Source organism: Aythya ferina (genome assembly GCF_964211825.1).
Source record: "Aythya ferina genome assembly, chromosome: 1".
Taxonomy (NCBI): domain Eukaryota; kingdom Metazoa; phylum Chordata; class Aves; order Anseriformes; family Anatidae; genus Aythya; species Aythya ferina.
In genome coordinates, this window is record NC_140296.1 from 160,606,880 (window position 1) to 160,623,906 (window position 17,027).

General features: G+C 32.4%; 1 protein-coding gene across 2 annotated transcripts in view; it reads left to right on the forward strand.

Moving 5' to 3' along the window:
- CFAP54 (cilia and flagella associated protein 54) overlaps positions 1-17,027 on the forward strand; it is a 109,276-nt gene that overhangs the window by 70,960 nt on the left and 21,289 nt on the right. For both annotated transcript variants that reach the window (XM_084506419.1, XM_084506420.1), the window contains 12 exons: positions 1,705-1,791; positions 2,808-2,930; positions 4,321-4,374; positions 5,724-5,928; positions 6,266-6,360; positions 7,901-8,070; positions 12,458-12,545; positions 13,309-13,447; positions 14,377-14,531; positions 14,751-14,936; positions 16,230-16,356; positions 16,844-16,999. In XM_084506419.1, the coding sequence (XP_084362545.1) occupies positions 1,705-1,791; positions 2,808-2,930; positions 4,321-4,374; positions 5,724-5,928; positions 6,266-6,360; positions 7,901-8,070; positions 12,458-12,545; positions 13,309-13,447; positions 14,377-14,531; positions 14,751-14,936; positions 16,230-16,356; positions 16,844-16,999 (1,585 nt within the window). The remainder of the gene's footprint in view (positions 1-1,704; positions 1,792-2,807; positions 2,931-4,320; positions 4,375-5,723; positions 5,929-6,265; positions 6,361-7,900; positions 8,071-12,457; positions 12,546-13,308; positions 13,448-14,376; positions 14,532-14,750; positions 14,937-16,229; positions 16,357-16,843; positions 17,000-17,027) is intronic.

Sequence of the window (17,027 nt, forward strand, 5' to 3'; positions counted from 1 at the left end):
CAATTCTACATCTATTCCTGTTTGCACCTGTATGCTCCAACAGATTTTCTTACATCATATCAGGTAATTATTTGATATCTCTGTAAATAAACTCCTGACTTGACACAAAATTTTGCAGCAAAAGAGGTAGATAGTTTTCTACTGCTTTAATGAGAAGAAATCACTTAGGCAAAGGTCCTGCAAGTGTCAGAGACAGTGCAAGGGAGGGGAGAAGATCATGTGGCTGGCAGCAAAAGAGTAAGGAAAGATTAGGGGGTGAAGATAGGAGAGAGGTTAGAGAGGAGGAAGCAGCAAGTTCTTACTCCTGTTTTTGTCAGTAAGCCATTTGTTTGATTGATTTCTTCTGGAACTTCAGGCTAAACGTCTGTTTTATCTCTGGTAGTTGCTTCTTTCCATCCTACTTTACCAGAGTTCACTTTGTTACTAAGTTCTGGCTAACTGCCCTCACTATGGGAGATTGAGTGAGATCAAGGAGCAGACAGTTACCTGGAGGCAGGGACATTTAATTTGACTGCTTGCTTCACACGGCATGCACATTTTTGATTCCTTTTGCACTTGCACTAGCAGAATATAGATCTGGGCCATAGATCATGGTCAAAGCAACAACAGTTTCAGCAGGATGAGAGCTTCATTTCCACTGAATATTTAATGTGTTTGAAGGTTTTGGATGGTGGGCACTAAGAAGATTTGACACAAATCAAAATACATCAGGATTAAACTTTTATTTAAAAAAATAAAATACTTCAGAGCCTCATTTTGAAGAAGCACTTCAAACTGCATTTGGAAACTGTTTGGGTACAATTAAAATATTTGCCTGAAGCTTTTGTAATGCAAATTCTGAAGCTACTTTATGAAAAACTGAAAGTGCATTTGACAAAGAAACTAACAGTGCTGTTAGTGTTTTCCAAGCTCAGGGACATTATAAAGTGAAGAAAAATGTAAAAGCTGAACAATAATTAAAATTTGGAAGTTCTTTAAGTTTGAATAAGCAAATATATCTGTTAGAAAATAATCTTTTTTTCTTTTTTTTTTTTTTTCTGAAATCTTCAATGATAATAAATACAGTGTGTGTTTGATAGAAAGTTTTATTTATTTATTTTTAACATTCATGTAGTTCTTTCTACAAAAGTATTCAATTTGAAATGAAAGTAAATTAATTTGTCAATAAGTCTCATCAGCATCCAGTTTATTTTACAACTGGTATCATTTCACTTAGACAATTACTAGACTTCATTGTGTTTATTTTTTAAAGCTCACAACATTTTATTGTTTTGTTACTTATACAGAAAAAGTTACGGAATCAAAATGCAGGCAGTTTTAGAACCCCCTGTTATCAGGATCTTTACACTCTTACAAACACACACACACACAAAAAAAAAAACAACAGCCAAACAACCAAACCAAAAAAAAACACAGACTTGAACCAAGAGAATAATTTTGGAGAAACTTTGCATTCTACTTTTTGTATCTGTATATAAGATAGTACTAAGGAATTAGGGGTTAGCTTTAGTCAGCTGAAGAACTTCATAAAAGGTTCATCCTTCATAGAGTGTAAGAGAAATAGTGGTGTTAATTCTGCCATGTGGAAGTGAAAGCAGTATTCCTTTATTACCAATGTATTTGTGATCTATAATGGCAAAGTACATTTCTATAATTGTAAGCTTTATGCCATTTATAACTAGATGACCTAATATTTTCCTACAGATTTTACCATTGTTCACATTATACCAATACTTTGTTTCTGAGATTTGTAAGGACCCAGCTAAATGCATTGAAGGAAGAATCTTCAAGGTAATCAAAGAACCTTTCTTTTTATCACTACATGTTGTATTTGAAATAAATGTTTTACCTCTTTGTTAAATGCAGTTGATTTAATGTTTCTACATATATCACTACTATGAAAAGCATTGCTTTAAAGTTCAGCTGATCCTTAGTGTTTCTTAGTAACTTGTTCTATTCTACAATTTATTTTGCTAACTGCAAATATTTATATTCTTAATTTTTGTAGGATGTAGAATTATTTAGATAGTGTTATTGCTGGTGTTTTACAGTGAGTGTTAAATACTTCCGTCATTTCTTTCTACTTTCCATTTAACAGATATTAACATTAAAGATATGATTATTAAAGATTTTTCTGTATTTAGATCCGTACTCATTACTTGATATTTTTTATCTTCTTCCACTGTGCAAAACATAATCTATTTGTTCATAATGTTCACTTCCAGATCTGTTGTCATCATCCTGGTGAAACCACGTTGTCAGACTTCTGGAACAGACTTTTATCATTTCACTAGTGTTTTCACTTTTTTTCTTATCTTTCATAATCCCTTTTTGTTTTCTTTTTCAAAAGAATCTAACTTGTAGTAAGAGTTGAAGTATTACTGGTTTTAGATATTTCCAGGAAATGCTGATATAGATTAGGAAGAATATCTGAGTGGCATGAGACTAAGATGAGCAACATCTGTGAAACTGATTTTGATAAGGGGGCTGATCTTGGACTGTCACTCAGAGTTCTAACCAGATGAATTAAGATCTTTTCCTCTGTCAGGAGCATGTTTCTGAAGAATGTGGTGGGTTGTTCTTTTACCCTCCTCATTTGTTTAAAGACTCATCTTTAAGATTTCACTTACTCAGTAAAAAATGTAAAAATTTCTTTCCATTGAAGAACATTCTCCATCCATGTACTATTCCAGTAGCCAAATCTCCTTGAAAATTACCTTTAAATATACTATATTTTGAGCAAAAAGATTAACTATTTTTTGTTGTTTGTTTGTTTTAAACCAAAGCCTCTGTTATTTTTTTCACAGATCAAAGTACTTACAGATATAGGATTTTTTACAGAGGCCTTTCATGAACTGTCTTTGCTTAACTGTGGAGAAAGAATTCCATGGAAAATACCAGCAGGGTACAGAAAGACTGAACAAATAAAGGTAAACACCAATAAAGTATAATTTGACTGAACCATAACACTCAGTTCTCTTCATGTAACTGCAAATACGCCGAATCTGCAAGTCATTACACAATCTCAGAAAAATCCTAAATGTTACAAAAGTAAAATATTAAAATGTAAAATATTAAAAATGAATATATTAAAAAATAAAATGAAAATAGTTAGCAAACAGTCTGATTTTTTAACTCGCCAGTGTCACTTTCCTACTAACTTCAGGGGAAGATAAGAACCTGAAATCTAATGCTTTTCCTTATAGTACAAGCTTCATTACGTTTTCACAAAGTTGAGCCTTAATGAGTTAGCATCCTCACTGGAGAGGTGATTCTACAATCTCTCTCTTCATTGGTACATTAAGGAATGCATTTAATCCTTACTGATGCTAGTGAGGTTAAAATACATCTTTAAGTCTTTTTCTGAATTTGAGTATTGTCTGAAGAGCTCATAGAGTTAGGATGAGGTCTGGTCAATTTTGTCACGTGATTTAATGAATCCCACCTAATGGGGTTCACAGATGAATGTTTGGGTAAACAGCAGAGAAGGTTCACCATTTGGGCTTTGGCTAAGGTGTGACACAAATAGAAGATGTGTGCTTGCTGGACTTTTGTACAGCTCTCAGAATGAGGAGAAGGACCCACTTTCCAGGGAATGACAGAGATGGTATAGGGTTATATCTGTCATTGGAGTTAATAAAAGAATTAATAAAAAATAGAATACCACTGACAGTTATGTACAGAGCTCTCAGGATGAAGACTGGAAATGATTTTTAAGTCTACCTTTTCTTTCCTCTCAGTAGACAGATTTGTCTCCTGGTGAAAAGGTAAAGGGTTTTTGAGCAGGGATTGGAATTAGGGTTAGGGTTCAGAAAATTGAAGCACATATAACCCAAAGAATATCTGTTGTTTTTATAGCCCTCAAGGGAATGTTGAAGTCTCAAGTTCATTTTGACCTGTAGTGCTTTCTTTCATTCCATTCACAGTTCTGTGTGCTGCTGAATAGCAGTGGAGGCATGTGCTAAGTCTGGAGTTAGGTTTGGGACTCAGAAGTGTAAAGAACATGAAACACAACTGGTAGTTGGTGGCTGTAGAGTTCCCAGAATTTGGAAGAGGATTTTTTTTGGTTAACTCCTCTGCCTTTTTCTTAGCTTGATTCAAATTGAAGAGTCATGGTGAATGGCATAGGAGTTGCAGGGATAGATCTGGGTCTAAGGTTATTGTTCAGAAATGTAAAGCCCATAGAAGCCAAGTAATTGCTGGTATTTTCAGAGCCCTCAAAGTATTGTTGGAAATGCGCTATGCTTTTCTACTGCTCTGCTAACTTGCTTATTTTATACTCATATTAAGCACTTTTTTTTTTTTTGTCCATTTTTACAGGCCTTACAGAGATTTGACTCCTCAAAATCTCTCTTGACTGTTACAAATTTACAGGTAAAAAAATAATCTTGAATATACTAAAATTTGCATTCTATACATAAAGGTTTATTTCACTGGCATCAGTTAGAGATTATTTGGTTCAGAAAATAAATCTTATTAGCAAAAAGCAGTAAATAGAAAACATTATTCTCAACAGTTTACCATTTCATAAATTTTAATTGTTATGACTGACCTCTTAAGGGAGAGGCAACTTTCATTATCGCCTTTTTTCAGACGGGAATGGTATTTGTACAAATCTGTGCCTTGTCTGTGCAAAGCATACTGGTAGAATTATTGATGTTTCATCGTGATATGTAGTTTCTGTTTTTCATTCTGTTAAAATACCAAGAGCATCAGTCATCTGGCCTTTTAATTTCTATCAGAGCTGTCTTTGTAGGTTTGTTCTAACTCAGATTGGGGCTGAAGTCCATTTTTGAAAAAAAAAAAAAAAAAAAAAAAAAAGAAGAAAGGAGGTGAATCTGTAAACCAGTTAATCAATAGTCATTTCTCTTTTTAATTAAAATTACATGTTCATCCAGATTTTTTTTTTCATTTTAATTGTTTTCTTTCACTTGTTTGTCACAGATCCATTGAGCCCATAGAGGTAAATGTTAGCAGAATGAGGAAAAGAAGCTGTACCATAAAGACAAACTGTTGAAGTAGAAGAAAAAAAAAAACACTTTTCCCTTCCACTTTCATCCCTTTTATTTACAGTATGGTTGTGTTTCCTACAACAGTTGATATTAGAAGACAGAAATGAGATGTCTATTTTGACAACTTTTGATTTCACTTGTTTCAGATTTATTTTGTGAAGTTGTGCTTTATTTCGAAGTTTTGATTTGAACACTTCAAATTCTGTATGGAGTTCTTATTTGTCCCCTCATGATTTTGCAAAGCTGTATAGACTTTCAGCTTCTAAATTTATTAATCTTAAGTGAGAATAGTAAACTCAAGATAAAGGAAGGATGTTGTAATGAATAACATTTTTTTTTTCCTTGCCTCATCTTTCTAGTTAGGGTCAACTGTAGCAGCAGAGCTTCCTTTGAGTTATGATTTATGAACTGCACATTTACCTCCATATTTTTTGCTTTACCCTAGCTAAAAGAGCACTATGAACAATGTAGAAAACAAGAACTCACATAGAGGAATAGATGCACCTTCTATGGGAAAATGGATCATTGCACCTGTAGCAAGTGCTGCTGGGGAGTGAATTAAGTTTGGGAAGGAAAACATCAACTAATGACTAAGATCATATTACTAATATTACTCATGTTAATTGTTGATAAACATAGAAGCAGAATGTGCCCTCAACAAAGTGTAAGATATGTCATTTCAAATAGTACCAATTATTAACTTTCTTGTAGGTACTGGAAGACATATTTAATTGGAGTCTGTCTTTAACAATGCTGCCACTGTGCAACCAACAAATTATGAATAAATTAACCTTAGCCAAAATGCATTTCATCATTTGCCTATCTGACACAATAAATACTATACCTGAAAAAGTGGAAAAACACATCTATTCTGCTGATAACGAGCCAAGTGGAGTTAAAGCCTCAAATGTAAAAGGTAATTATAAGGGTGGTGGAAAAGTGGATGTATTCTGCAACTTTTCAAGCATAGTTTTTTTCACTTTTAATAACTGCATATGCATTAAACTGTCATATTTTAAAAAATATTCAGATTAGATGTTGCTGAACATATCAGTCTTTTTTTGAAATATTAAACTATAAGATTTTTCCAGGCATTTTAGCCAATATAGCTAATATTATTACAGCTGCGTTCCAGTTTTGCTGACTTATTTTGTTATTGAAATAGAGAAAAAAAGGGCATATTCTTCAAATTTCTGAAAATGCTTTGATTCTGCTTCTGTTATCTGAAATTTCATTTGAAATGCATTTGACAGTTAATGCTGATAAGACTTCAAGACAACAGGAACAAAGAAGCACAATGGTGCAGCTCGTTGACTGTAAAGATGAATTAAATATGGCCATGCTGAAGGTAATTTTGTTTCTTAGGAAAAAAAGCTTTAAAAACTTCAGATTGTTCCAAAAACTTTGATAATGTTTTCAATGTAACGGAAATTATGATGGTAAAATGACATGAATAAAGGGACTAGAATTTTCTGTTCCTAATCTGATTCTAATCTTATTAGCCACACATGAAGTCTTTGTGGTTCAGTGTACTTTTTCAAATATGTGTAGTGGTTACAGGCTAGTTTATTCTGTATAAATGTCCATATTGTCACAATCAGATTTTAGTATGACTGTTTCAGCAACAAGAATAGAGACTGAATGGGATTTCAAGGCTAAAATCATCTCCTTTCAGAGGTGGCTGTTGTAGACGCTCTGATGGGACAGTATGCTCTACAAATAAATGCAAAGGAATTCATATGTGAAATATCTCAAATTTTTTATCCTGCTCTCTCTTTTAATTTATTTTGGAGAAAAATACCACAGGTTCTTAGTTAGTCAGTTTGTTTGTTTGTAAATTGTAAACTTCATGCTTGTCAGTTTCACATAATGAAAAGCCAAGAACTGAGGGCTGACATATTCTTCCGTTAGAGGCGCCTTCCACTTCAGAAGTATTTACTTTTGGCCATTGTAACAAACTGAATACTGTATGAAATACATCTGGTGAAATGGTGAACGGTTTTGAATGGCAATTGCTACATACCATGGACTAGAAACTTAAAAGTTTTGGTGTAGCTTGAAAATAGCATCTACAGACTAACTACAATAGAACTGTTAAATTAATTTGAATCAAGCTCATTTAAGGGGCATACTATATTTCTTACACTTCTGATTTTTCTTCAACCATTCTATTTATTTGTTTTTGTTTTTGTTTTTGTTTTTATTTTTGTTTTTATTTTTATTTTTTTACAATAGAACTCAGAATTCACTGAGCAAACTGGCAAAAGAAAGATATTGGATGATACAAACTTTTGAATTCTTTCTGAATTCTGCTGAAAGTTTGATAACTGATCTTTTACATAAAATTAACTTCATTTTAGACTTGGCTTTTGCAGTTTCTTACAGATCTGTTTGCCAGAATGAGCATAAATTACAGTTGAAATTTCAGGATAAATTCTACTCTCAAAGATCTGTCAGATTACAGATACAAATGAACGCAATACTTCTTGCAACCTGTTTAATATTGTATTTTAATATTGTATTTTATTGTATAAAATTCTAAAAGTACAGTATATAATTATCAACGATAGCTGTAAGGTAATGATAGGAATGAAAAATTGTCAAGCCCATAAAATATTATCTTATGATATACGGTGTAGTTGAACATAAATTACAATAGTACAGGCATAGTTAAGATGTTCCTAGTTTCAGCAAATTGAATCTGTAAACATGCAAAATCAAAATTAGAAATCCCAGCTACTTAAAAAAAAGGTACACTGTATTAAAGTTGGTTTGTTCTAGGATGTAGTGGTAGTAGATTATAATGGAAGAGAATACCTTTTCTCTCCCTCTTTTCCTCTCTCTCCCTCTCTTTCCTTTTCAATTTTCAATGCTGTATTTTTCTCTAGGGAATTTTACTGACAGAAGCTGAAGAAAGTCTTAACTATCTTGTGCAGAACATACAGGACAAATATAATGGGGAGATATCCCAGTGTTCTGTTGAAGATATAGAGGCTCTTATTGAGGCCAAACTTCAGCTTGCTGCTATTTTTCAACAACGGCATCAAGCAGCATTCAGGTAAGTAAAATTATGAACAACCTTATGTTGTACAGCTTTGACTATGGAAAATTAAAAAATAAATCTAGCAATATCTTTGAGTCCTTTATGTCTACAAAGTTACATAAATATTCTAAATCTTAGCAACGAAACATAATAAGCCCATTGAAGTATCCACAAACATTAATTTATCCTAGTGTTTCCTTTTTTTATTATTACTTTATTTTACTTTTTAAAAGGTCATGAGTTATTGGCCTGTGATTTCACTGTGTATTGTTTTTGTCATACAGTTTTATAAAAAATCAAAGAAAAGCTGCAATGTTTAGTTTTTGTTAAAGTCTGGATCTGTTAGGTCATGCAATTTTTATAAATTCAGTGTTTAGCAGGCCACTGAACTTGATATTTCTTTATTTCTGAATTCTACTGTATTCTTAAAAGAACTACATTACTGTCCTAAAAGAACATTTCCTCCTAAAAGAACATTTCCTCTTTATGTAGTTAATGCTGTCAGATTAAAATGTTAAAATGTTAACGTTATAATAAATTTGATTAAAAATCATTGATGTAACCTTCAGGTATTAATTGAATTTTTAGGGATACCATGTAAAATACTGTTGTATTTACATGGTCTGCCAGATATTTTCTCCAAATTACCATTTTGAAATTCTGTGATTTTTTGAGATTCTCATCTATTTTGTAGAACTCCAATAAACTACAGTTATGCTGTTCTTTGAATACATGGGGCACACAGAAATGTATTAACAACTTAGATGTTGAAAAATAAATGTCTTCTGCTACATCAAAGGCAAACTGCTTTCCTTCTCCCAACTATCCTAGGCAAATAAACAGCTCCAAATCAGATAGCCTTTAAATAACACAGTCCCTTTTCACTTCTATGCTACCGCAATTTAAAAAAAATTAATGACAGGAACATCACAGTGCTGGATAGAATACTGAAAGGAAAACAATGAAAGAGTACTGCACCATGATCCTTCACCTGAGTTTTCTTTATATTAGTTTAAAATCTAGAAGTTTCCCAAAAGTTCATATATCTGGACTATAATAATTTATATCGAGGCTAGTAAGTTTATCAGTGAAGATGGGAAGTAAGAACTTTTAGGCTATTCATAGACATTTCTTGTAATGAAATATTTATCTATTCAGTGCTTTTCAAATTAGATTAGTTTGCCATAAATTTGAGAAAATTGAAAAAGAGAAAACAACAAATCCCTGGACAGTGGTCTCATTGTGTTTTAAGTACCATGTGGATTTTATACAATTTTTGTATTAGCAACTAAGGACCAGTACACAGAATTTTATGCAACATCATGTGAATAAGCCTGTGTTAGCTTGATACTAGGGTTGGTAAAATCTGTGTTAGTAGAGTACCAACCCAAACTCATTCACCGTGCTAAACTTGCTCCAGTATGCAAACCATTTTCAGTGCAGGACCCTTCATTTTGACATGTAGTTGTATCCTAGTGTGTAATTTCTCTCTAGGTTTATAACTTGTCTCAAATTGAAGAACCTTTTCTACATTATCAAGGGTTTCAATGGATTTGAATAATTTTGTGTATCATTTTTTGTTTAATGGGCCATATATATTGATGATGGTCAGAAAACAGAAAAAAAAAAACACACTACAACAACAAAAAGACAGCCCACAGACAAAACTTTTCTTTTTTTTTTTTTTTTTTTTTCGCTCCCTATTTTACAATTTTATTGCACTGCCTTCCATGGAAACTGCTGATCTATCTACCTCAGATACAAATGAAACATTTCTCCGGACAGCTGAATGTTTCCTGCCTGCCAGCCTAGAAATCAAACTTTGCATGATATTACAGAAATTCATCATTTTTTTCCTTTGGCAAAGTGACTTAGTGGTGAAATTGTTATAGTCAGCTGCACTTTCCTATTTTGATCGTCTTGCCACTTTCTGATTTGGCTGATAAAACGATGTGTATTTTGTCAAGGGAAATATATAGACACATCACTCTTGTTGACAGCAAAAGACGGCCACAAAAATTTCATCAAGGGAAAATTCTACATTACAGCCTCTGTCTTGCAAAAAAAATTTAATACCTCAGAATAACTTTATTTATAGGAATAATTACACTGATTTCAAGGAGAATATCTGCACAGTATCTTCCCTAACTATTTGAGGTTTCTAATTATCTAAATATGTACTCATCTGCTTATGTGTGTAAGTAACTAATTAAAACAATATGTATATGAACCCTTGGGCTTGTGGTCTACATTTTAATGGTGAAATTTATAGATAAGCACGTAGATAAAAATGGCCAAGTTTTCAGAATGTCAGTTAACTGGAGGTTGTGGTGCCCAGAAAGTTAGGTTAATATTTCTTAAAACCCTGTATATACTCTTGGGTACTGCGCTTTCTTCATTTTATTTGAGAAATGTTAGCCATAGCATCTCAAACAACATTTTGAAAAATGTCAGATTTTGCTGTAATTTTAACTTTGATACCTAGTTTCAGGGGAAAACTCTTCTTAATAAAAAGAAAGAAAAGCATTTGGGATATTTCATTGCAATATCCTTAGTGTCTGTTTTGCTTTTATAAGCAAATTTTGTTTCATCTTTTCCTTTGTTAGAGAGAAGGTTGTCATCAAATTCAACATTGATTTATTCTAGTTTCACTTTGTTGAATAAAACTGGGGTAAACGGATGATGAAGGAGATTCATAAGTATTGAATTCTGAGAGCTGAAAGGCAAGATATTAACAGTTTTGGTTCTCACTGTTACTTTGGGGTCTATTTGTACTGAATTGATGTAATCCATCCAGTTCTGCATCACAAAAACAACAAGCAGGATAGAATCAGAAGGACTTTAACTACCCTCTTATCTCTGGAGGTTATTCATCAGATGTCAGATGTAAGTTGCCAGAATAATGAGAATAATTTCAGAGTACTGCAACTCTTGTTCTTACTTCTTTGTGAATGAATCAAGAACTTTGCCTTTAAAACAATTAATCTAGCACTTCTCACTTCTCAAAAGTGGTATATTCAAACAGAGCCTGAATCCATCTTGCACTAAAAGCTCTTTACACTAGTCTGGCAGTGTAAGAAGGCTGTAAGGCATTCATAAATTATTATTTCATTTGCTTCACAGCAGCCGGTCTCTCTATAAAGAGGATTTCTGTATGTAAAACCTCTCTATTTAAAAAGACTTCAAGATAATTTGAATTTTTGTTATACAATTAACTTGCTGAAAAATATCTGAGGTGAGATAGGGATACTCTCAAGTGCTTTTGCATTATTAGGAAAATACCTTTCAGTGGGTAAAGAAAAAGTAGTACTTCAAAGTGAACAAACTAAAAATGTTTTAGAGAAGAGTTAGGAAAGTAGATATTTACAAATGTAGGGGAAAATGTACAATTAGAGACAGAAAACTAATACCATGAGACATTTTTTTTTTCACTTCTCAGAATATTTGGACCAACAAATTCTTTGTGCAACAAATCCTGTTGTTAAAAAAAATCTCAGTATGTTGGTTTTGCAAGTGTCTGAATACACTTGTGTTCACCAAGTCTACTGTTATAGCCATCCATTTTTGTAGATGTCATGGAAATTGAACAGTGTTTCTGAAAGCTTTAAAAAGAAAGCATGAAAAAAGAAAAGAAAAAAAAAAAGCATAGTAATTAATATTTTAATAAATCTGACAATATTTTGGAATCCCAAGTCAAAATTTTTGGAAACGTGGTGTTCAGTTGATTGCTCCACCAGTTCTAATAGTGTCTGTATCGTTCTTGATGCTGTTCAGAGTGAAGTCCAGAAAAGGATTTGTGATGGGGCTGGGATGGGGGATGAGACTAAATATCATGTGATTGCTTATTGGCAAGGTTATGCGAGGATGGCACCTGGTTCAAGTTTTGGCTGATGGTGTTTACTAAAATCCTGTGATTATTTGGTCATGGGGATTTAACAGAATGAATAACATATAGTCTGGAAAGGATTTACGGAAGAAAGTGGTTTTGTAGGCCTTTAGTTGTTGTTGAAATACTAAACTCTCCCAATATATTTTGTCATTTTCAGTATTTTTACATCTTTTAATTTCTAAAAGCCCATTCCTGAAGGAAGACGTGTAACTGACACTTAGAGTGGAGTTCTGCTTTGATTGCTCCAACAGAAGATTGTATTTCTTGGCTTACTCATTAGTATCAGGTTATATCTGGCAAAAACATTTCTCTTACTGCTGTTTTCTTACTTTTGTACTGCAATGCCTACAAATTCAGATTATGCTCTTAGTGCAAGTTATTACAATGAAGCAAAAATTGATAGCTGCTTATAGACATTTCTCATATAGTCAGAAGTGAAGTATCTGTTATAATGGAAGCATATAATAGTGAGTATAATTAGCGCTGTTTTAATAATACTGTTCTGTATCACAGTGTTGCTTTGGCTTTCACTGCAATTCGACTTCTTCAAGATGCAGACATTTTTAGGATGAAACCAACGGATTTTCAAGAAAAAAAGAATGTAAGGATGTGTTTTGTATGCATGGATATACGATTTACATGACTTTTTTAGTATATGAAGTCTTGTGCTAACCGTTAAGAGACTTTCAGAAAGTTAGAACATAGCAATCATCTGTATTACATGGTTGCCATTAAACTGGGGAGAAAATGATATATTACATGTTTCATGTCATATATCAGTACTCCCAGTACTATACATCAGTATTTGTTTCTAATTACTAGAAAAACTAGGAACAAGAGAACAAAACCTATAAATTTATTTCTAATCTCTGTTTAAGTTAACAGAACTTGATATTATTGACGCTGCTCTACAACCACAATGGACCATTCCGTTCCTTAGAGTTTTGAGCAATGTTCCTGTTTGAGATGAAAGAAGTCCAAACTCTTAGAATTATTCTCCATGAGCTGTTCATCACATGGTGCTTCAGCTTATCTTGTGTTTTTCATGTATATATAATTAATGGACTCTCCCATTAAAGCTGGCTTAATTTGATCATGTTTCAAATTTTCTATAGATTTTAAGTTAAATAATATGTGGGGCTCTTTTATGAAAAACAAAGAAGCAAGCAAACAAACCAACAAACAAAAACCACAACACAACATATCTACCATTCAAATACATATGTTGTTATGATTATCTTATTATTTGTAATATGTTTGTACTAACTTCATTTATTTTAGAATGAATACTATCCTGTTGCTTTGTATGTATTGAAGTAGTTGACTCCTAAAGTAACATTTCTCTTGCTTTTGGAAATTATTAGGATTTTTGTGCTCAAGATGGTCAACTGCCTCACAGTACAATTGCACAAGATCATATGAATATGCATCTGTGGCTAAGGTGTCGTAAAATGTTAGTGACTGCACTAGTAACACAGATACACGGCATTGGTTATATGGAAGGTATTACCCTTTTTCGGTTTATGCTTTTAGAGTATAACGAGCAGAGTAAATTCTTATTCATAAATAAAAACATTAACATTGATTACTGTGCAATTATTTGCATTAAATTCATTCAGTGCAGTAAGGAAGATGTATTTCTGCGTATAATCTCTCCCTAGAGTACATAAAAACAAAACATTACATTAATGTTTAATGGTCATAATCTTTTGACAATCATTTGTGCAGTAAAAAGTTTCAAATGTAATCAGTGTAATTAAATTAAATAGGTATACTTGTTTAAAGAAACAAAGCAAAACAAAACACACTTGCAACATACCACTAGTTTAAAAAATGTAAAAGTTTTATTTTTTCACTTTTTATATCACCTATAAATGAAAACATTATGTTCCAGATTATTTTACTTCTAAGGATTTAAGTGAGATACTACAAAGTACATTTACTGAAGTTTGATGATAGAAAAAAAAAAAGTTTTTCCTACTTAGTTCTATAAACAATATAAACTCTGAAACTCACTCAAGTATCAAAATCATGGTCTAGGTCAGTAACCAAACTTTTATATGAATCTCTTCTGGATAATTCCTGTAAAGGCTGTTGCTATTTTGCAATGCTAAGATCAGATTTTTGAATGTGACATTTGCTCTGCAAAATCTGCAAAATTAATTATGCTGGTGGCTAACATACAAATAATGCATTTGGATGAATTTAAAGAATGTACAACTTAAACACTCTTTAGTTTTTCTTTCTTCTGAGAGCAAATTTGGCAAAGAATTGGTGAAATGATACTGTGGAATCTGTATTGTCAGATTTCCTGTAACTTTCTAGTGGTTTTCTAATATAATAATAATAATAAGAATTTTCTAAGAATGGAATAAGTTACTGTGAAGTCTTTTCTATTGTAGTTTTACTAATCATGTATTTCCTTCTTTTAGAAAATTATGTGGCTGAACGCAGAAGTGTGATAAAAGAAGTAATAATAGAGGCGGAAGCCTTTGGTGATATTGAGACTCAAGCTGAAATGATGGTGCAAGCTGCTATTCTTGACCTTCAAGAAAGATGTCCCATGGCAGGCATTAAACTTTTGCAGGTTTGAGCATAAAGGAGAGACTGTTGGCTTTTCTTTGATGCTTTTTTTTTTTTTTTTTTTTTTTTTTTTTTTGTGGAGTCAGAACAGCTGATGCAAGCATTAAATAAGCTTGAAATAATGCCTCTACAATAGAGTTTTTTTCACTTTTTGTGATTTGTCCTCATAAACAGATGGCAAACATTGTAACAACATTGTTTTATGTTATCTATGTCCAAACAGGATATCATCAGTTTACTCCAAGAGAATACATTTATTTTCTCTCCAGCGTCTTTGACTCTTGTGAAAAGTATGCTTCTGCTGGCAGACGTACTAGCATTGCAAACAGTAGGGGATGCAGAATATTGTTCTTCTGCAGTGGAACCATTAAATTTACTAATTTTGGCACATGAAATTACCATTAAAGCAGTGAGTATATGATTTACACAGCATTTTCAAATCCTTACAACAGTTTTAACTCATCTATTCTGGAAGCCCTTTTAACAATTTATTAAAAAAGGCTATTCCTATTAATTGATGAGTCTAATTTTCCCTAGATTGCATACTATAAAGAAGTAATTCATTTTACCAACTTTTTTTTTTTCATAATCATCATGCATATTAATAGTTCTAAGTAGTTTGATATTTTCATACAGTTTAAAAAATATTGATTACTTGCAAATGTATGTCCGGATGTGAAAAACAGAAATGGGAAGTTTGATTTTTCAGAGATCTGGAACACTCACTTTTCCCACACATTGGTGTTCAGCACCTCAGGGAAGATGTATATCTCATAAAATTCCTAACTTTTGAGCATCCAAGTTTAAGGATTTAGCTTTGTACCTTGACTTAGAATGATTTGAATTTAGAAAATGTATAGAAAATGACGTATTGTTTAGATGGACAGATTGTTACAGTCACTATGAAGAAATAATTTCCATGTAAAAAAATATATAATTAAAAAATTATCTAAAGACATGATATATGTGAGAGGACTGTGTAGTAATTAATAATTTACCTATTTGGTGATCTAAAAATAGATATGCACATCTCCACACTTTCTTTATATAGATTGTGAAGAAAAGCTGTTAGATCAAATTTTTAACCTCATATTTCCTAATATAGAAATATAGTCATTTGAATGTTTGTTCCCCCAAGTAATGAATAATCCTATGAATCACTTTAGACTCAGACTTCTGCTTGTGAAACTTGCTAACCTTCAAAAGACTTAGCAGTTTACAGCGTGTCTCCCATCACTATATTTCCATGACTGAGAAGTTTGGTCCGTATATGCAATGTTATTTTTCTTTTCTGGCCTCTGGCTTTTGCTGGATGTCAGATTTCTTTCCAGACATGACAGTTTCTTTCTAATGATCAGGTTACTTGAGAGTTCTATTTCTTAAAGACTGCCTTTTCCGAGGAAGTTTGCTTTTAGAAACCAAAGCCTGACACTAATAAATCTGATCAAGAGTTCATTGAAATTCTTCATTTTCTACCAAACTTCTCTGCAAAGAAGACAATCACAAACTGAAGTAAAAGAATGCAAGAGTATCAGGCCCTTTCCTAGTGTTTTTTTTTTTTTTTTTAATTATTATTATTATTTAATATATATATATATAAGAAACAATTGAGTTCCACGTTTTACAAGTACCTCACTTACTTCTTCAAACTATTTAGTTTAGTGTCTGTAACTTGATTTTACAAAACATACTCTTTTTATAGATTTTTTTGTGTGGAGAATCCATTGAACAGCAGATAGAGGACAGTACATTGACTTGCTTAGTCCTACATGCAAAAAATATCTACTTGCCCCATATCAACCTTCTAGCCCAAGTCAAAATGAGAATTGGTAAGAAAAATGCAATACATTATTATTTTCATTTTTCATTCTTTTTCATTCATAATTTATGCACTAGCAGATAAACTGATGCATCAGAGGTGAAGGTACAAGAACTGGTTAACAGAAAATGAATTTGGGAATTTGGTAAGGCTCAGAGAGGAGTAGGTTCTGCCTGTAACTGTCAGGTGAAACAAAGGTAGGAAGTGGCTTAGTGCCAGTCCTTCAGATCATTTGTCAAAGGATTGATTTGTTTAGCCTGAGCTTCTTTTGAATGGCCTAAGTAAACCTCATTAGCCTCATAAACCTCATGAAGTAATGAAACATCATTATAGTTCCATATTCATGGAATATTAATCCATATTAATCACTCAAATATTTGAGAATTGGATTGTAGCAGTAAATATGTAACAGCATTTGTTCTGAGGAACTTTGTTTTGCATAACTTGGTTTTGTATTAAATCCTTTAGTAAAAGATATCTATTTTTTTCTTCCTTAGGATGCACATTAGCTGAAAAAGTAGCTTGTACACCTGAAAGAGTAGATCCACTGCAATGGTTATGTGCTCTCAAACATTTAGAATCAGCATTGGAGCTTTGCAGAGAATCTGCAAAAAAAGAATTAGATATCGAAGCTGAGCTTCTTTTTCAGATAGGTAAATATAACCCTGTTTTTTCATCATA